Source organism: Oryzias latipes, chromosome 24 (genome assembly GCF_002234675.1).
Source record: "Oryzias latipes chromosome 24, ASM223467v1".
NCBI classification, from domain to species: Eukaryota; Metazoa; Chordata; class Actinopteri; order Beloniformes; family Adrianichthyidae; genus Oryzias; species Oryzias latipes.
The window spans coordinates 13,022,067-13,044,069 of record NC_019882.2 but is presented as its reverse complement, the minus strand read 5'-3'; the positions used below and the strand labels follow the sequence as shown (position 1 = coordinate 13,044,069).

General features: G+C 39.7%; 2 protein-coding genes across 6 annotated transcripts in view; one reads left to right on the top strand and one right to left on the bottom strand.

Moving 5' to 3' along the window:
- Positions 1 to 734: 734 nt before the first annotated feature.
- Positions 735 to 10,634, bottom strand: rad51ap2 (RAD51 associated protein 2). 5 transcript variants are annotated; one of them, XM_011491748.3, is made up of 5 exons: positions 10,556 to 10,634; positions 6,809 to 9,245; positions 4,700 to 4,831; positions 1,566 to 1,640; positions 735 to 1,371 (listed from the first exon to the last, which is right to left on the bottom strand). In XM_011491748.3, the coding sequence occupies exons 2-5, from the start codon at positions 9,222 to 9,224 to the stop codon at positions 1,256 to 1,258; spliced, it is 2,739 nt and encodes a 912-aa protein (XP_011490050.2). In that variant the 5' UTR covers positions 9,225 to 9,245; positions 10,556 to 10,634; the 3' UTR covers positions 735 to 1,255. The 5 variants fall into 5 exon arrangements, with proteins under 5 accessions (XP_011490050.2, XP_023808678.1, XP_023808677.1 ...); XM_023952910.1 differs by having other exon boundaries at positions 10,552 to 10,630; XM_023952909.1 differs by lacking the exon at positions 10,556 to 10,634 and adding an exon at positions 10,350 to 10,517.
- Positions 10,621 to 22,003, top strand: part of LOC101164199 (visinin-like protein 1) — a 27,849-nt gene continuing 16,466 nt past the window's right edge. The window contains exons 1-2 of the mRNA XM_004083666.3: positions 10,621 to 10,956; positions 19,910 to 20,076. Coding sequence (XP_004083714.1) covers positions 19,915 to 20,076 — 162 coding nt within the window. The 5' untranslated portion in view covers positions 10,621 to 10,956; positions 19,910 to 19,914. The remainder of the gene's footprint in view (positions 10,957 to 19,909; positions 20,077 to 22,003) is intronic.

The following is a 22,003-nucleotide window of genomic DNA, read 5'->3' as shown; positions in this document are numbered from 1 at the left end:
TCCTTCTCACAGGTTTTTTAAAAAAATTAAACATAATTAACAATACAAAGTTCAGTTTACTAAAGTCCAGTTAGTTGGGCAAACTCCACAACTTTCCTTCGAGCAGACAAATTTGCGTAGAAATACCACGTAGTTACAACGGCTGGGTAGTATTGCATGAAACGATCCCTAATCTGAGGTTAAACTCCTCACTACACACTTTACTCAGACGGACATGAACATTTTCCCACTTTTCTCTTTGTTTAAACTCTCAAAGTTCAAACCTTTCAAAGAAAATGCCAGGATTACAGAATGAAAGCAAAGATTTGATCGGGATCAAAGATTCATGTGGATTTGGCTAGCTGAACCCATTCTCTACAGGAGACACGACACAGAGATCGACTGACATGGTCTACAGCCAATCAGGACGCAGAACATAATGTGCGATTTAAAAAAAACCTGTAAAATTGCTATGAAAGTTCAACCGTGATGTGGCGATGGCACACAATCTCGGAATAAACACCTTAACTTCCTTGTTTGTTTATTTGTTTCTTTCATTTAAAACAGTAAGAACCAAAGTTCATTTCACATGAGGAGGGTGAAAATTACACGCATTTTCAATATGGGACACATACGTGGAGATTACTCCCAAAGCTATTTTTAAGCTCCGCTTCCCCCAAAATGACTTCTATCATTCAGAGAACCTTCTGATACTTTCTCATTTTCAATAAATACATAAAGAAAACATAAACTCCTTAGAAAGGTGTCGATATTTTTATTGGAACTCTAGATGACATTTTTAAATCAGTTAACTAAACATGAACACCAGTCATGAAATTTGAAGTCATAGAACAATGTTTATGCATTTTCAGCTGAATTTCAGACCTTTCATACCGACACAAACACTAGAAAAGCTCTTATTAAAGGAGCTCTGAACTAGACATAGATATTTGTGAAATAATACAGTTTTACAGAAATAAGTTAATTTAAATATTTGTATAAGAAAACCAACAAATAAATAATTGATTGCATGTGCAGATAAATAGTAAAAACATTTATAAAACACAATAAACACGGAGGAAAAAGGTTCCCTCTCAAAAGGCTGGATGTCAAATCCACAGACTTCAGTTTTTAGAAACCTTGAACTGTTTTAAGCTTGAAACCAGGGCCGATAAACACAAAGCCCGAGTGAATACATAGCAAATAACGAGCAGTTCTACCAAAAGAGCAGCAGTAGGGGCGGCACACATGCTAATGCACACGCCTCCAGTGCTTGTTAGTAGGGGTGCGAGCGGTGCAGGTGTTTGGTCTTGGCTCGTTTTGAAAGTCCGACCCGGATTGGACGTGTGCAGGTCTTCAGCGGCTCCAGCCTCCGGGGCGACTCTGAAGATCCTGGAAACACAGTTCCATGTCAGTAAGCAGCATAGTAAAGCAAACAGAAGATGGAACAACAACAAGGCTCCTTCAGCTTTGCTAAAAGGTTTCAGAACGACCTCAAGGCTTAGAGGAAATGTGAAACTACAACATCATCGCTAGAACAGTCCTCAGTATTAAGTCATCACATAACCATAGCTAAAGAAACTCACTGTGATTGGCTTGATCGGAGAAAGGAACATACATGAAGGATGAAGACCATGCTTTCTGCTTGGTCTCTTCTGGCTCTGAAAGCATCAAATTGACACTTTGATCTGTTTATCCTTCAAAATAAATGTTTGTCCTTCACTTTTATTGTTCCCCTGCTGCTTGTTTGAAGAGAATACATAAAAACCAAAGCTCTCCCTCTAGCCAAACATCACTCAATTAAAGACCCACTTCAATGCAAATGGTGTTTTTAGCATGCTCTTGCAGCATTTCTCTCATGAAGTATGACACATATCAAATTATTTAAGATCAAAACTGTGTTTCTGAGTATTTCATCATTCAAACCGTCTTTATTTTCCTCGTCTGAGCTGCCGTCAGGCTCAAAACTGTACGGCTAGATAACTCCAATATTGCTCACCGTTCTTTTGCTACGCTGATGTTAGCTTAGGGATGCAAGGGTCTGTAGGCTAGCAGAGAGTGTCAACAAAGGAAAGCTACATATCTTCTTTCTTCCGCGCCAACGGTCCCACCCACAACCCAGAGGCAAATTCTTCATGAGCTCCTGCTGCTCTGCAGAAAATATGTTTTCAAAAAAATGACATAAGCTTTTTGAGTTCTGCTAAAAACTGCATAATTAAAAGACTACTGAGAATTATTCAAGAGATACAAATATAGTTGGAATGGGACTTTAACAACTATTCAATGCATAAAACAACAAACAAAAAAAAGCATCTCCAAACAAAAACAAAAACAAAAACAGGTTTTGTGTTTTTAGAGGAAGAAAAACAGTTTCCACCAAACTCAATTTAGTTTGTTGTTCTGACACTAACTTTGGAGAGTGACTACATATTTGTTAAATTTCCATTCTGATCATCTTTTGATCTATAGGAAAATCATTCCCAGTGGTCTTTTAAATATGATTATGTTGTTTTTAGCCAAAGTCGTTTTCTAGGACAGTTTCTGCAGACCAGCAGTAGTTTGTAAAAGAATTCGCCTCTGAGTAGCGGGCAGTTCGGTTGGCATTAGACAAACTCAATCCTCTCCTGCTAGCTTTATCAAACTTCATTTTTTCCATCTACACCTGATTCACATCGATTTGAAAAAAGAAAGGCAATTAATTCTCTTCATATTTGTCCTCTATCATGAGAAAAAAAACACAAGAACGTCTTAAAAACACAAATTTCCTCAGAGTGGGTCTTTAGAAGTAGATGTGTAGATTGTTAGTGATTCATTTAGCTACTATGACTTCATTGCAAATGTATTAATCATACTAGCTGTGTTGTGATATTGAAAATAAAAATAAATAAGTAAAATAATTCAGATCCATGTGAGGATCTGCTATGATGGATTTGCTTTATGGTTGATGTAATAAATTGTTTTTGATTATAAAAGAAATGTTGGTAACACTTTATATTAAGATTCCTTAACAAGCTTTGTTAACACATTAACAAGCATTATAAATGAATTTATAGGGTGTTAGTAAGACATTTATTAGTACAATAAGTCTAATAAGGTTTATTAAATTACTTAGTTAACACATTTACAAGCATTATTATTAGGATGTTTTCAAGATGCTAATGATGCATTTACTGATACTATAGGTGCCTAACAAATGTGTCAGTGTTAATAAGCTTAATAAGATTTATTAACAACCTTTGTTAACAAATTAAGAAGTATTATTATTGTTTGGGGTTCTAGTAAGATATTTATTAGCATTATAGATGTCTCACACAAGCCTTAGTGTTCATAAGCTTAATAAGTTTTATTAACTAACTTAACAAATTAATAGGCTTTATTAATATGTCAGATGCTGGTAAGATATTTATTAGCATTATAGATGTCTTGCAAATACCTGAAAGTGTTAATAAGATTTATTAACATCTAAAGTCAGACCATTGTCTACTAAATCCATATTACTAAACTGCTTATCAGCTTTACAAATGTATTAATTAACTTTGTTAATAGTTTATTAATTGTTTTGCAGCACCTCATCTAAAGTGTGGACGTATTTTACCACAAACAACCACAAAGCATAAAGATTGTAAAAAGAACTTTATGACATTAAAACAGACTAAACATACACAAATCGTTCTGTAAAAGATATAATAATTTAATTCAGACAAATGATTTTTTTTGTTAAAAACATAGGTTTATTGTCTTCGGTCTTCAAAAATGACTGGCTTGTGTAACTTTCTTGTGGACTTTGAAGCAAGGCAAATGTGGTTGAATGCTGTTGGCATTGAATGCAGAGAACTGTCTCCTGGTGATGGGATTTGCAATGAATGTTTCACTCAGGATAGATGCTAATACTTTATCCTATTACTAGCTATGATGCTAGAGTCATCCAACACCAGTCTATATATGTTTTTTAATATTTTTTATTTGTCTGAATTAAATTATTATATATCTTTTACAGAACGATTTGTGTATGTTTAGTCTGTTTTAATGTCATAAAGTTCTTTTTACAATCTTTATGCTTTGTGGTTGTTTGTGCTAAAAAACGTCCACACTTTAGATGAGGTGCTGCAAAACAATTAATAAACTATTAACAAAGTTAATTAATACATTTGTAAAGCTTATAAGCAGTTTAGTAATATGGATTTAGAAAATAATGGTCTGACTTTAGTTGTTAATAAATCTTATTAACACTTACAGGTATTTGCAAGACATCTATAATGCTAATAAATATCTTACTAGCATCTGACATATTAATAAAGCCTATTAATTCGTTAAGTTAGTTAATAAAACTTATTAAGCTTATGAACACTAAGGCTTGTGTGAGACATCTATAATGCTAATAAATATCTTACTAGAACCCCAAACAATAATAATACTTCTTAATTTGTTAACAAAGGTTGTTAATAAATCTTATTAAGCTTATTAACACTGACAAATTTGTTAGGCACCTATAATATCAGTAAATGCATCATTAGCATCTTGAAAACATCCTAATAATAATGCTTGTAAATGTGTTAACTAAGTAATTTAATAAACCTTATTAGACTTATTGTACTAATAAATGTCTTACTAACACCCTATAAATTCATTTATAATGCTTGCTAATGTGTTAACAAAGCTTGTTAAGGAATCTTAATATAAAGTGTTACCGAAATGTTCATGTTATTTGCTGACAACGAACCTGTGAGTTTCTCTGGAGCAGCTGTGGAAACCTCCTGGGACAGGAGTGCGTTCAGAGGCACTTCTTGCTCGGTGTCACTGCTGACAGCCTCGGCGGGGTCGTGTTTGCACATTTTAAAGCTGGCTTCTTCACCTGATAAGGAAGCCAGAAACTGTGCCATAAAAAAACGTGCAAAAATGGCATTGAATAATTTTTCTATTTTATCCTAATCCTTGGATTCAACTTAAAGACCCCACTCTGATGTCCTAGACCTTGTGCTATCTTGTGGTGTCCAGATGACCCCACCCTTACACTGACGTGTTCTCCCTACCATGACAAAGGTGGATAAAGTTGGAGAGGATTTCATGTCATCCATGGACACCAGTGAAGATCACAAATCATTGAAGAAAAAAGGTTCAGCGCACTGTCTTGTGGGTCTAGATGACCCAACTCCCACTGTTTATGTGCCTCCAAGGCACGTTAACATTGGGAGTGGGGTCATCTGGATCCCACAAGACAGCACAAGGGCTTAAAAGCAATACAGAATCTTTTTATTTTGGATAAAAACTGCCCAGTTATAATTAAAATACCACTTGGAACGCTTTTAAAACAGGTCAAGAGATGATTAGAGTTGGTCTTTCATTATTAAAGTTTCACCACTATTTTTAGATAAGTATTTACAATAGTTTCTACAGTATGGAGATAGGTAGCCTGTTATGCAGGTTACACAGCTTTTGGCAGTTATATCAAAACACTTTAATACAAAGATAAACATTTTGGGAAATAGGGAGAACAAAAAGACACACGTGGTCAAAAATCACCTTTCAAAAATGTCAAAAATGTCATCCGTTGATATTTAAAGACACGTTCTCACACTGAGAAAACGCCAGCCTTTGAATATGTAAACAACATGACACACGACCTGCTGAGTGTGCAGATCTGCTTTTGTTGAAATGAGTGTGAACTCGAACTTACACTGCAGGACTTTCTATTTTACAGACTACTCTGCTAAAAATAATAACAGCACAAAGCAGAGAAGAGAGCTCAGAGAATAATAGACAATCCAGTACAAGAGAGCTTAAAGAGACAAGAGTAATATCAGCTTGTGAAATGGTTAAACCCAAAACAAAAGGAAGACAAACAAACTGGAAACATCAAACTGACACATTATTCAGTGAATTACCAAAAAAATGGAGGTTCAAGCGCCAAAAACGTCTTTTCTTTCCCTAAAGAATTGACAGTAAACATGGAAGAAGCAGACAGGAAAGAAATGCTGGGGATGTTGGTGTTTGCAAACGCTGCCACTAAGGAAGGTTTTACTTGTTATTTCTTGGCAGCAGAAACGGGGCACATTCTGGAGATTTGGTATTACTGAGAGAGTTTGGGAAACGTGTTTGCCTGCAGAGAAAAACATGCATTTTCCAGGAATGTTTTCCCCCAAAATGTTGCTGTTTTTAGCAGATATTTCTGTTAGTAATGTATAGTCAAGTAACATGCACTGAAGACGGACAAGTGATGCTGTCGTATGGTGCCCTTATGCCACACTCTAGTCATTAGCATGGTGCGCGTACTGGGCCTTACTGACCGCCGCACGAACAGTGTGCACAAGTGATACATAAGTGCCCATAGGATGCCCACACAAACTACACTATGATTGTCTAATGTCCTATTTTATAACAGCCAGGTGGCAAGCAAAACAGCGTGCAGGGGGCACACAAGGAGTGCTAACTTATTACCTGAACAGCAACAACAGGCTTCGTGATCTGTGCATCGCGCCTACGTCTCACCAACTTCACTCTTACCTATCCTTAAGTGTTGCACGAGTGCTTGCTACAACCTGTTGGTTGCAGCATACCTGTTGTAAAAAATGCACATGAACCTTCTGCTCTACGACTTCACAGAGACATCTACGGTTTTAAAATTTCAAACGGGCCACCTGCGTTCCCTGAATAGGTTTGCCCATTTTTTGCCCACAGACAACCCATATCAACCTGTAAAGGTAGTAAGGCATGAAATCACAGTATATTAAAGAGATGTAACATTATTCAGGCAAGTCTTTTAGGAGTGTGTTATGTCTGTTCGATTCCAATGACTGGTTGAAATTCTGTGACTCACAGGTGACATACGTACCTGTTGAAGTGGCTCTAAAGTTGTCTGGTTCAGGATTCTTCAGGTACTGTGTTGGTTCTAGCGTGCTTCTCTCCAAGGGGTCGGTACAATAATGGTCTGGGGAGGGTGATTGTGTGAAATCATTGCTACTGATGTCAAAAAACAAGTTCAGCTCCTTCAGGACCTTGCTGAATTGCTCTGCCATGTCGAACTCGGTGCAGGAGCTAGTGTTGCAGCAGGAGGGACTGTCGCTCTCAGTGGGAAGCGTCTTTGATTGGCTACTCTCACAGACTGACCCACCATCAGGCTGTAGCTTTGGCCTTTTGGGAACTGAAATGATCTGTGGGGTTTCATTATGTATGAAACTGTTGCAGTCAGATCTTTTTACACTGTTTTCAGGGTTAATCTGGATTCTTTCCACCTTCTCTTCGCTGAAGTTCTCTAGGGGTGAATCCTCTGGACAGCCACTCTCCTCCACTAGCATGTAAGGGAGAAGTGGAGAGGTTGCTTTTAGAGGCTGTGGTGGGATGCAACTAAGGCAAGTGTCATCGTCATCTGATGAGAGATGGATCCTTTCAAAAGTGTCAAATGCCCCCAGCACACGGCTGCAGACAGACAAGGAGAGCAAGGCACATCTGTCATGGTGGGGAAGAGCCGTGGAGCTTTGGTGTTTGTTTTGCGACGAGCTTAGATCCAATTGACACGGTACGACTGCATCGCTTGCCGACGGGACGGTGAGGCCCAAAATCTGATCTCCGTCTTCAGCGGAGGCTGCTTGCGATCTGTGTTGGCGATCGCAACAAAAATGTAACATTTGTTTTTGCTTGTTTGCATCACACACACTCGTTCTGCTGGCAGCTAGCTGATGCACACTGTTGTTTGTCCACATTTCTGAATGTTCACACCCAACCGCTTTGATTTCTTCTGTAGCATCTATTACTACTTCTTTTTCTTTACTCATATCCATCACATAAACGTCAGAACTAGCTGGTTGAGGACACAAAAGTTTGACGTTTCTTTCAAGTTCTCCTTCACCTTTAACCGTTTCTCTCTGGTTTGTGAAGCATTGATTTTGTTGACCTGGTGACAGGAGCTTTTCCATTGAACTAACTGCTTTTTTATCTTTCAGGTAATGTAAAATCTCTTCTGTTTTGTACTCAGCCTCACTCAGGTCTTCTGGTTGATGCCCACGTTGTGTTCCACAAGGGGTAACGCTGGGACTGGAGTGCGGCTGACAATTCCCTTCCTTTCCATTCATGCAAAGGGAACTATAGATGGTAACAAAACCAGCTTGTGTTTGTGCGATCGACTGACAGGAGGCCTCACTTGCTTCCTTGCAGAGCCAGGCATTGTTCTGCTCACTCTGGTCTGGAGATTCCTGAACCTTCTGTAAGTTCTTTGAGTGAAAACAAAGCCGATCAGCTGTGCTGGCTGAGTAACTGTGCATCCATTCAAATTTGTTGACAGTTTCCACCCTGATTGCAGGGTTAGTTGCGCTAAAAGCTTCACCATGGTTATTAACTTCAGGATACACAGTTTTCTCGCCCATAGCATCAAGTAGAATTGATCCCTCGACACGTTTGGCAGGAGAGCAGATGATAGTTTCCCTCATGCCATTCTCATGAACTTTTGTGTCTGCACCACAGTTAAAGACATCTGCACTTTTACCAATCCATATTTCCCATTTCTTGTCCTTTCCTTCGCCTTCTTTTAGATTCCCCAAAACAACCTCCTCAGGATTTGAGACGACTGCTGGGGAAAGAATATTCTTGCTGAAATCACACTCCGGATTACCCTCCTCGACTTCGGCAAATTGGCTCCTCGTTTCACAGAGACCTCTGACACATACTGCATCATCGGCGCAATCAAACCGGGCTGAACTAAGAGCTACTGCTAGCGTTTGACCGATGCTAGTCTGCACCTGTGTCCCTTCCTCATCACTTCCAGAGAGAAAACTGCAGCTGCCAGGAGAGCCAGATTCAAGTGATTTCCTCTGCTGCTTGTAGACAGGAGAGCTGGATGAGTAAGTGTTGGCTGAAGTGGGAGGCACACCTGAATAATCTCTTGGAGAAAACTTGAACTCGTCTGTGTTGGGAAGAAGTGGATGCTCAGTTCTCCACACAGGAGCTTGGTGTCCCTCGGAAATGATGAAACTTACTTGGGAGGATTCTGGGTGTGAGCCAATGCTGTGGGCGGCAGACGTGTGCAGAGCATAGGCAACAGTTAATGTTTCATCACAGGGTTTGGTGTGAAAATCCTCAAACTCTGATGCCCAGGTATGGCCACCAGACTTCTGCAGATCAACTGGTGTCAAAGGTGAATTAGGCCTGCTGTTCACACTGAGGTCTCCTGAATCAATCCTTGGCCATTTAGCAGAAGATGGTGAAGAAAGTTTCCTCTCTGCTTCTGATCCAAAAGCTTCAGTGATTTCTTTCATGTCTATCAATCCAAACAGACCCTATAACAAAGCAAAAAAGTGTGAAATACTTTTCTACATCTTTCCAGGATTAATAAGCCATTTATCATTTATATAAACATATATTAAAGCCACGATGTGTTGCACTTTAGGGTACACAAACGTGTGAAAAGTGAGCCACATCTAAATAACATTAAAATCGAGTTTCAAAAACAAATTATCTTCAAAAGAAAGCACAAAAAACCTCAGGTAGAGAACTGCAAATGAGAAAGTTTATCTTAAAGACTATAATTGTATGCTCCACTTTGCAAAGCAGGGACCATGAAATTTATACAAAAAAATGAGCTAAATGGTGTGTAAAAGGTCAAATGTAAGGCTTCTTAACACCTGTTTGATTATACTTTGAATCAAATTAGGTATTTGAATTTGTATGCTACTATTGCTGTTCTAAATAGCGGTTTAAATGAGTAATTGGATCAAGTGCTGAGTATAAGACAAATGTCATATAAATTACAAAACATGTTTGGTTTCTTTTTGCAGTTCACATTTCCAGACACTGTATCCTGTTATCAGGCTAAATACCAGAAAATGTCAAAGATGCTGGGTGTGTGTGGACAGGCCCCGCCCCCTTTTGGATTTATATTACTTATAAACCTGACTGTAATGATTATAAACATCTGCTGCTTCAGGGTTCTACCCCCCTCCTCTTTAAGTTTATTTGAATTCTTTATTGCTTTGACTACAATGCATAAAATCAATCAATCACTCGATCGATCAATCAATATGCTTCATAGACATTTTAGTGAAACATTTTGAATATTATGTGTAGCTACAGATAATCTTTTTTTTTTTTGCTACTATTATCCTGATAGAAAGTCTAAAAAACTTTATCCACATAAAAAAAGAACATATTCAAAAAAAATCGACCGGTTTTTCGCTTTTCTTATTACAACAAAAATGAATAAATCTTAAAAGTAAAACTTTACACTTCTTAATAATTCCTAACATTTCCAGAGTGAAGAACTAGATTAGCTATAAGGAAAAGCTAGCATCTAACTTAAATTGCAATTAAAAAGCTAAGTTACTGTTTAAAAATATAAATATTTTATAACATTTTCGTTTCCACCTTGTTATCGATTTACTTACCTTAAAAAAATGTTTATTTCAAACTTCAAACTAAGTTACCTTCCTCTCGAGTTAGCGCCTAGGCTAATGCTAGTCGTAACACAGTGGCGCGAAAAGATCGAAACTGCGTAGTTTGACTTAACCGATGGCCGAATTCCTAAATGGTCGTCTTTCTGGCATTCCGGGAGCAAATTCGGACTAATATTGGATTAGTATCGATTACCCACTTCTAGTTGGAAGCGTTTCGTGAGCTTGAACCGGCGCAGCCTCGCAGCTTGGGGGAGATCGGGAGGGGGGGGGGGTGCGCCCTCCCTGTCTCTCCCTCCTCCTCCCTCCCTCCCTCTCAGCGCAGCATCACTCTCGTTCAGTCGCAGCCACCGCCGGACCTGCGCCGCTCACTTTGTGACTCTCCTCCCCCCTCACCCCGACACCACCACCAACAACAACGACCAAAACGCGTCCAAATTCATTGAGAGCAGCGCAGACCGTCTCCTCCTGGCTCCATAAACGAGCGCCTCAGTCGCCTTGTTCCTCTCCCCCTCCCCGTCCTTGCAGTGGTCGTTTTTTGTGTGCCCACTCCAGGCATCGAACCGCCGGACTTCTCCCGTTGACTTCACATTCTTGCAAGGTAGGAAGGATGCTGTGCGTAAAATCCAGTTAAAAAAGTCGCTTTATTACTATTATTATTATTATTATTTATTTTTTAGCACATTATATTTTACATGGATTTCAGTATGATCCCGGCTGGTGCGTCGTCCTTTTTTAGGTTTTCTAAGAAGGATTAGTTGTCCTAAAGGAGGCACAAATTAAAAATAATCTGTAATCTAGTAATTGCGCCTCCAGATGTTTATATCTATCTATATATATAGATACATATATTTGGCACACATGAGATTAGCGCGCTTGGGTTCACGCACACATATGGAGCCCGGCAGGCTTTTAGATTCATCCAAAGTGAAGAGGCAATCAGTGGTTTATGTAATCCTCTGTCTGCGTGGCTGGGTGTGAATTTTCTCGGTGATAATTGTCACCAGTGTGCGTTGGCTTGGTGTGACAAGGCACGCTGTGGTGTGATGAGTTCTGGTGCTGATGTTGCAGAGGATGTGTGTGGCAAGAAGATAATAATGATGAAGAGGAGGAGAAGGGGGGGGCACTCTTTAACCCATCACTGGGGGGGGGGGAGCCCCCCCACCCCACCCCAAATCAATGCAGACATGAGCGCAATCTGCCTTGCCCCCACCTCTCACCCATTTCTAATCAAGGAGGGAGGCAGGATTATGCTGAAATCCAGCCAGTTGCACCCTCAGATTGCTGCGTTTTTCTCGCCTCACCGGGGCTCTGCCTTCTTTTCAAGGTCAGTCCCTGTTGGCAAATCATGGTTAAGGGATGGCGTTATGCAATACCCCCACAGCCAGGCTCAGGGGGCAACACTCATCCCTTGCAGCATGACCACGTCTCCGGGTTAAAAAGGCTGCTGCTCCTCTGGGGGAGCATAAGGTGTGTGACTCAGATTTGGAATGATGCTGTCTCTGCGAAGGGGTTTGCTTCTCAGTCAAAAATACTGAGGATGCACCGCACCAGCCTGTCGCTGCGCAAAACGGCGCACTGCATGAACTTAACAGGGTGATGATGCAGGGCTGGGGTGTGCAGTGTTGCCAGTTAACTGGAGCATCACGCTTTTGCAGAACACTTCTTTGTTTTGCTTCTTTGACAAAAAGTTGAAGACCCACTCTGATGAAAATGGGGTTTTTGGAGTTTTTATCTTTTTTGTGACATTTTTCTGACGATAAAGGAAAAAATATAAAACAAATTAAGCTTAAAATGGCATTTCTGAGTATTTCTTTATTCAAATCATTTCGAATCCAGAGCAGATGAAAAAATGCAGTTTTAAGAAGATCCTACAATAATCTGGGTGGGCCACAAGCTCCCTGCTCCGCTTCATTCTGATGGATCCATATGTAGATGACTAAATCCATGTTCTGTATTTTTCCGAATATAAGTTGCTCCGAACATGCACCAAAAAATGCATAATAAAGAAGGAAAATATCATGACTAAGTCGTACTGGAGTATAAGTCACACTTTTAGGAGACTGAGCAGCGCTTTTTCTTCTGCTCTCTTGCGGTTGTTGCTTTAAAGAAAATCGCATATAAGTCACACCTGAGTATAAGTCGCACCCCTGGCCAGACTGCAAACAAAAAAAACCCAGCTTATGTTCAGAAAAATACAATATGTCTTCACTTTCCTCGTCTGAGCTGTCGTCTGGTTCAAATCTGTCTGGCTGGATGGCTCCAATATTGATCACAATTTTTGTTGCACCAGTAACGCTAGGTTATGGATGTGATGGGCTGTAAGCTAGCGGGAGAACATGTAAACAGAGAGCTCTCAGTAACAGGGACGGGAAGGGGGGATGGGGTAGCTCCTTGTTAACGGTCCCACCCACAACTCAGAAGTGAATTGCTAATGAACTCCTGCTGCTCTGCAGAAACTATTTTGTTAGAAAATGACACAGTTTCTTAAAATGTAGGCTAAAAACGGCATAATCACAATCCCAGACTACCAGGAACGCTTTTACAACAGGTGAAAAGATGATGGGAGTAGGACTTTGAAAATTTGGGTTGCATCTTTTGGTCGGGCAGCCTTTAAATGCGACGAGTCAAATAGGTTGCAACAAAGTAAACCGAAATCTATGAACATATGTGCCAGAGCAGCCCAGTTGTGGGAGCAAAAATGGGCCAACAGCTGCACACAGCCCAGACTCAGAATCAGCCCCACTGCTTGGATGAATGACAGGAGACGGTGTGGCCAGGAGCACATGCATTATGAAGCAGTCTGAGCTTTAGTAAGCACTTTGCGAGCATGACGTAGGAGGATGGCTGTTCGGCTCCACACCCGAGATCCATGTCCTGCTGAAATGTTCGGTGTAGAATTTGGAGGTTCGTGCATTTGAAAATGTCAACACTCGTGACGCAAGCATGAGCTGACGGTCGAATTGGCCTGCTAACACGTGGCGGTGATGCATTTGCTCGCTGTTGTGTAAAGGTTCACATACTTGGCGTGCACACGCAAAGACACCCAATGTGTCATCTTTCCCAGGATGCATGTCTCCTCCTACAGCTGCTGCCTTCAGCCTAAGCCGATCTGAATGCAATGCAACAGAGGAATGATTATTTGGATCCTCTATTCTTGGGAGAAATTTTTTTTACATTTATTTTTATGCTTATTTTACCCTTTAGAATATGAAACACAATTTATTTTTATTTATGTTTACAATTTACAATCGATTTTAAAGCAGAGAAAATGCCACAAAAAAGACTACCTGCCCCTGTTGATGTTTTTCAGACTGCCACATGCATTTTTTTTTGGAAAAATAAAAGAGGATAGAAAGAAAAATGGTTTGCTTTGCTCCTAAATCACACGGAAAAATCCCCAAGCAGCAGTTTAGTCGATTTCCACAGTGAAACGGCAGCAGATGGATGGCAGAGTCGGTTATGAATGAGAAAATGTTTCTTCTATTTATGGACGGACATGAAGCTTAGGGCGTTACGGAAACACAAAACTGGCATTCCTGGACTCTTGGAAAGCTTCTATTTGAAAAATGAGGGTATTACTTTAGCTAAACTGCTTTAATTTCTCACATTTTTCCTGTAAAAAGCTGCTGGACTGAATGCAACCTGTTTGCTCATAGGCTAGAGAAAACAATGACACGTCTCTCGCTCAGGGCTGTGGCAATACTTGCTTTCTTCTCGTCTTTTTAATCTTTAGACTCCACCTTTGGCGGAATCACCCTTGCTTTCTCTTCTCTCATACTGTCATACCTACATCCATGAATCTCTTCCTTATTCTGCCTATTGGCCTCTTTTTACTATAAAATCACAATTCCTCTTTCACTATCTCAATCTGCTTCCCTGCATTAATCTCCAAAACATCTACCATGAGCTGTTCCCCTGATGGATTCATTCCTCATTCTATCCATCCTCGTCACTCTCAAAGAGAACCTCAACACTTTCATGTCTGCTAAATCCAACTCTGCCTCAAATCTCTTTCTTAAACTGCACATACCGGGCATGTGACGCACATTCTTGAATGTGCATTTAGCCCGTGGTATTCACACTGGACTGTTGCTACCTGGTCCTAGCGCATGTCCACCACCTACAGTTGGAAGAGACTTGGTGCAAAATGTCAAAGTGGTGCAAATCTCGTGAATTTTGCTCCAGGCTTTTTTCTTTCACAGCTCTATTCCGATATATGAATGACTTGGTGTCACATAATTCCTTTATTAATTTCTCCTCTATGACTGATTTTCAAATGGTTGACACTTCAGCGAATTAAAAGACACACTATCCATACGTTACTACCAAGAATGAGTCCCTGATTGATCTAAGTTGGTTTAACTTGCAAAGCGTGTGTAACCCTTGTGCTATCCTAGGCACTTTAACATTGGGAGTTGGGTCATCTGGACCAGTGTTTTTCAACCTTTTTTGAGCCACGGCACACTTTAACCTTGACAAAAATCCCGCAGCACACCAGCATCCAAAAATTAAAAAAAGGAGAAACTCAGTCTGTATTGATCTACAGCCCCTCCACAATCTCTCATGCATTTTTGTGATAATTGTGGCAGAAAAAGCTGGAAGCTGCAGCTGTTTTTTAAAAGATGTAATAAAAGTTAAGTTAAAAGATTTAAAACTGTTTGATGTGTGTCTGTTGTGGTTTCAAGACGTTAAGAGGGGAGGCCCATTGTGCGCCGAGATGCTCATGCTGTCACTTTAACCCAATGCATCATGGGAGATGCAGTTCAATAATCCGCCGAGGGCAGAAAGACTAGCGTCTCTGAGCTTCATTGTTTTGTTCACTTGTTCCACGGTCTGACACCAGATTCTGTGGAAAGCTACACCGCTAAAGATGAGCTTTAGCTGGTATTTTTGTTAGAACTGAGCGACTTTATCAGCAGAATTAAGAACAAGGAAGTGAAGACTTCTGATTGGTCAAATTGATGACATGTGATTAAGATTCAAAAGTTTGATTGGCAGAGACAGATAAAGGGACGGGACTTTTCAGAAAACGGCTTTAGTTGCAGCTAAATCGCGGTGCCGTCATTTTTTAATTTTCAAAATGTCTTTAATAGAATCAAATAAACACAAAGAAAAAATTATTTTACGATCTTTCATATTCCTAACTTCTCTGTTTTATCAGGGCCTGTTTGGATGAACAAAGAGCTGATATCCTGGAGATGGAAAATTTTGTTAAATCAGTTAATGTGGGCAATTTCCCACGGCACACTTGACCATCTCCCACGGCACACTGGTTGAAAAACACTGATCTAGACTGGGCAGTTTACTTTTGCTATTGGGTTTCCTAGATGGTTTATCCCTGTTTGCATTGTCTGAGAATCACACCAAGGTTCACTTGCAAGTTGAGATGCATCAGCTAGATTTTTAGGCTGTTTCTGGCTTAAGATTATTTTGATAACAAATTTAGCTACCGTAATTTTGCTATGTGAAAATGCATGTTGTCTTTTCTGGACCCGGATAGATTCACTTTTCTTTTAAAAAATGTCCTCCTAAAATAAAAAAAACAGAACATTTTACAGTTCAAAATGACCTTTTCTCACTTTAGTTCAAAAATACATTTAGGCGATGCAGGAATACAGAATATAGTGTGGGGGGGTGGTGAGACATCTGAAACGAAAAACCTTTTTTGTTCACCAAATGAGCAATTCCTGCTTTTAGCTTCATAGAGACTTTAACCCTTTACAACAGGGATGGACTTCAGGGCCACCACCGTTGTAGTTTTTAAGATAGCCTTCCTTTCTTATTGTTTATGACATGAATTAGTTGTTTCTGATATCTGCAAAGGCAGGGGTGGTTGGAAAAGACACAGAACTGCCACTCGAGAACTAAAGTGTGAGGTTCCCGAGAATGTGGAAGAGAGCAATAGGAGACACACGTAAAACAAGATTTAAATCAGAATCACAATAACAAATAAAACAGAAGGTTGCAACAGAATTAATACCATTTGCGTTTTGATGAAAAGTCACTGTGGGGTCTGAAAAGCTGCTAAATTTAGCCAAATCAAGATGGAAACTATTTCTACATTTTCACTAGTTGTTACATTATCAGGCATCTTTAGAGCAAACGAATAGCTTTCTTTATTTAACACATTTCCAAATGCCAAATACATTAAGCAGTATTAAATGGCTTTTTTTCATTTGGACAAAGTTGAGTTAAGGTAAGAAGTACAGTAATCCTTTCTCCAAACCAGGATTTATTTGTTTGTTTACTTGTTTAGTTCTTGGACCCTGCTGAGCTTTTTATTTACTAAAAAAGCAGACTATCTGAAGAAATCAAGTAGGTCTGGAGCACAGAGTTTAGAAAAACGAATTTCCCTAAAATAATGCATTTTAAAAAATGTGTTTGCTTTTCATGTTGTATCTTGATTCACTTTCCAGTAATCTCAATTCACTGTAAGTCTTTCCTGTTGATCAAATCACTCTGGTTAATGCAATAAAGTTCATACTGTCTATAGTTACTATAGTGCATATAGTTACTAACTGCCAAAACATGTCAGGCATGTTAAAACACAACCCGAGTCTGATAACAGAAGAACCAAGAAGGCAAATCACTCTGGCGTTTTTTTTAATAACTCAACTGAACTTTATTTTTTTATCTGCAGGTATTTCATTAATAATTACTCAATTTAGTTTTTGCTTTTCAGGAACATGAAGCATTTGAGTTAAACACGATTCTTTGTCTATAAAAAAACTATTTAAATTAGGACTAGCGATGGACTGGCCAACTGTTCAGGGTGAACTGTAGTACAGTATTGACTATAAATGAGAACTGACTCGCTCGTCCCAAGGAATCCAAATAAACAGCTACTACTCAGTCATTATACTGGTCAGAATAATCATTCTGGGTCTGCTACCCTTTTCTTTTCATCATATTGTTTTTATAGTGCAAGGTATTGAAGTTAGAAACTGACCAATCAGATGTCTTGATAAAAGTGATGCCTGCTGGCGCCCACGTCAAATGTTACCCATGAAGTCAGGATATTACCCTGCTCAATGGTTGATAAAAATGTTTTCGTCTCCAAAAATTGCAATGACAACAACACAAATATGGGGAGAGTAATGTTTTTTCTTCTCTATAAGATACACTTAATAGCCTTAAATTCCCTTTAATCTGGAGAACCTCAGAAATGGATTAATTGGGTTTTTCTAATGCCGAAGCGATTGGCGCATTGTCAAAATGTTAAGTGTTAAGGTTGGGTGTTACTGTGAATACACTAACACGGCTAACGTGTAGCAGTATTGGACTGTTTTTTATGTGTTGTAAGCAAGGTTGGGAGTTACAGGTTACACTGTTAACGTGTTACAAACAAGTTCTAGAGTACCTGTGAACGCATTTAGTAAAGTCTGACAGACTGAGGGATTTATCTGTGACTGTTGTCTCGCATGAAGAGAAACAAAAGGTTGAAGTGCCTTATATATGGCATCATTTCAAAAAAATGGACCATTCTTTGATGGTGCACCTTATAATCCGGTGTACCCTACACTGCCAAATATATTCTTCATGAATTGTCACAGAGGAACTCTTTCTGGCAGTTTAATGTTTCAGCCTTAAATCCTAGAGTAAATGTGGACAGAGACACTTTTGGAAAAGTGCCTGGATGTTGTCTACTTGCTTTATGATGGACTAACATCCAGGGAGATAAAGTCACCTGAAAAGCATTTCCATGCTGCGTTGTCACAAGAGCAAAGCTAGTAAAACATCAATTAAACGACCAGAATTGCATTGAGGTGTAAAATAAAATGCTCTACATGGGAGGCGCCTTTAAAAGCATCACAAGTCGGTCTCACCGCACAGGAAATTTATCATCATTTAAACCGAATCCAAAGGGATGTACTGACTTTTTTTTTAAGTCAATCTCAGGTCACATGGAAAAACCAATCCTGCAGGGAACTAAGTTTCAGCGCCAGTGCTTCATCAAATGAACATATGTGGCACAGTTGCAGTACATTAGCTGCAACACCTGCTCACCACTGCGCCTGTAGGGAAGCTGGCATTGCGCTGCACACTTGCTATTGGTCTTTTAATGCCAAGGAGGTCCAATGAAAGATTATGGCCCGGTATGGATGGGATTTGTTAAGAACTCATAAAGACTGAAGAGCATTGCAGCTTTGGCGCCATGCAGGCTGAACGGCGCATGCGGAAGACAATGATGCAATAACGTTTTCTGATTTATCTTAATGGAACTCTTCTTCATAGCTTTTTCCTACAATAAAACATTTTAGTTTTTTTGTGATTACCGTATTTTTCAGACTAAAAGTCGCAATTTTGTGTGAAATTTATTCCACAAATTATGTGAACAAGAATGGACATTTCATCCTGAAATGTAATTCCTAATAACTGCATAGATAATATTAGACTGAATATATGTAGCTTCAATACTGTAACTGTATTTAGTTTCATGAAACATTGGAGGGATTGAATAAAGGCTTGTTTCCAGTGAGCAATACGACACGGTCGGATCCAGTATTTTGAGCAATTTCATTACAAAATGTACCCATTAAGCTGCTCCGAACTGTATTATTTTGGGGCCCCAGGGGTTGTAGCTCCATTGAGAAATGAAAAAGACCGGTTAGGGCGGAGCTTCTGTTGTCACATGATGAAACTCGTTGATTGGCAGAAGGTCATTACAAAAAAAAAAGTACTAACCGAGCGCCAATGTTTCTGGCTGTATTCCTCTTCGTCGCCCGCAGTCTTCTCTCAAGCAACATTAAATGACTTGTATATACAAATTACCAAAAGCCAAGCAAAAATAAATAAATAAAGAGCTGCTGATTGCTACGCAATCAGTCTTCACCCGCATGCGCCGTAACGGTCCAACTTTGAGTGGAAACTCTTGCCTGGTGTACCATACCATACCACTCAGAGAAAACGAGGCAGAATGTCTAGGATATTAGTGCAACATCTGAGCGATTATTAGGATAACCATAGCATAAAGAACATGCTAACAAGTCAACTAAAATCTTTGTGTCACTTCAAATCACTGAATCTGTTAAATTCAACATTGTCTGTTTCACTTTGGAACAAACCGAGGCCGGCAGTTTTTCTGCATTGCTGTCAGTAGCTAATACTGACACACACAGCGCCCTCTAATGATTGTTAGTGGGAAAATAACAAACACAAGAGCCTATTTATTTAAAATAAAGCACGTATAAGTTGCACTCGAGTATAGGTTGCACCCCCGGCCAAACTAAAATAAAGATTGTGACTTGTACTTGAAAAGTACGTTACATATTTGAAACGACCCTCGGGAAAAGTTAAAATACAAAAAAAACCGAAAAGTAAGTAGTTCTACATGTCCCACTGATCCGGCTCTTGCTTCCACTCCTCATTTGTTTATGTTTATTTTTGTAGCTATCTACAAATCTTTGGTTTCAGCTTTCCTGAATCACTCCCAGCACATCACACACAGGCGCGCCTTTGTGTTCCGTTTTTTGCTTTGTGTTGTCTTTTGAAAGATGCCGACATCAATCATTTGCTTGTGGGCTCGTCCTGCATCGTTCTCTTGTGTGCAGGAAAAATGGGGAAACAGAACAGCAAGCTGACTCCTGAGGTGATGGAGGACCTGGTGAAGAACACGGAGTTTAACGAGCACGAGCTGAAGCAGTGGTACAAGGGATTCCTGAAGGACTGTCCCAGCGGCCGGCTCAACCTGGACGAGTTCCAGCAGCTCTACGTAAAGGTGCGGCATCAGTCCATCTCTTTTTTTCCTTAACCGATTTAGCTGCTGCACAACATGGACGACAGCTGATATATGCTTGAGGTACATGGTGCATAAATGCAAAGCAAAACAGTTTTCAACTTTAGGAAGAAAAGATTAATATGGGAAAAAAAGAATTCAGGAAAACAAAACAGAGGCCAGAAGTAGAAAGTTTTTGAATGCCTGCCAGTTTAGAGTACGTGTAAGAAAATGAGTGAAGATGTAAAATAAACTGGACTTTTGTCAGTAAATCCCAGTTTCTACAGCTCTACCCTTTAGGCCACACCAAGTATGTGATGGACTTTTACGAACGAACTGAACGCAGGTTCTTGAACACACTTTTAGCAAGTTGTGTTTACACTGGACTGTTGCTACATGATACTAGCGCATGTCTGTCACCAACTACAATATCTATTATGATATATGAACGGTTTAATGTCATTTAATTTCGGCCGGGCACACAAAAACACAATTGTTAAGTTCTCCTCCATGGTTGATTTCCCAACGGTTGGCACTTCAGAATTTTGAAAAGGACACTACGCATACATCAGTACCAAATCCTAGTCCCTGACTGGTCAAAGTTCAACTGGTTTCATTTTCATCGAGTGTTCCATTGGAGCACATTTTGTACGTTTAGCCTGGAAATAGACTTAGTGACTTCTGTAGTGATGCGTGAACGTAAGAGTTTTGAGTATATGCGCGTCTACATGGCCTTTTCATTAGAAGCGATTGCTTGAAAGCGCGTTGCCAAGGGCAACTGCCCTTTGTCTGTGGGTGAAAAATTGTCAAACCTGTACACAGGTGGCCCACACAAAAGATATCAAAGTCGTAAACACCCCTTGCGTGCAGCATTTGCATGCGGTCAGTTCATAGACACTACGTACACCTTACTAACAGCTGAAGTGCGCATAAGGGCACTTGTATGACAGCATCACCTATACATCATTAGGATGTGTAACTTACATTATCCCCACAAATACGTCATGATAAACTCACTACACATACGACATTCAAATGTTCCATTTTGATGATGTTCCCTGAAGTGCAAAACTGACCTGCACTTCTCTTAAGGTGGTGCCGCTTCTCTCTACAACCTTTCATGGGCCCGGAAAACCCATACACCACACGGGTGCATGTGGCTCTAATTTGTGGATTTATGTGATCAAGGAGTGGAGTCTTAGATATTTTTTTAGAAAATGAGAATGTCATAAAGGACTAAAAACGACTACAATCACAGTTCATAGCTGCATTTAGTCCTGTACCAATGACTTTATGATGCTTTCCATCTTAAATAAGCACAGTTGTAATACTCGGATGAGAGTAATGTTGGAGTTATCTCTCAATACCTACAGTTTAAGCCCTAAGCCTTTGAAACGACAGGTCTTTAAGTCCTTCAAATTAAGGGTCACCCCTTTTTAAAACGACAGGCTTAAACAGGAGTTCGGAGAAAGTGCAGCTGAATAAAACACATTTACACATTATTTCTTATGACAGCACAGACACTGGTGGGAGAACAACTTTCCTAATCATTCCTTCCAAAATTTTCTATTCTGTTTTTATATAATTCAGCTATATATGTATATATATATAAAAAAATGCCCCTCTCACCCTCCGCGGGTGGTTTCTCACCCAAGCTCGGGTCCTCTACCAGAGGCCTGGGAGCATGAGGGTCCTGCCCAGTATCTTAACTGTTCCTTTTTCTGGACTGAGAGGTCTGAGGTCTTTCCAGGTATCTGTTGTAGCCACTCCTCCAGCTTGGGGGTTACTGCCCCGAGTGCTCCAATTACCACAGGCACCACTGTCACCTTCACTTTCGTGAAGGTGACAATGGAATGTATATTATAAATATAAAATGGAAATTATATCTAGAAATTAAAATGAAATATTATAAATGAAAGCAAAAAGAAAG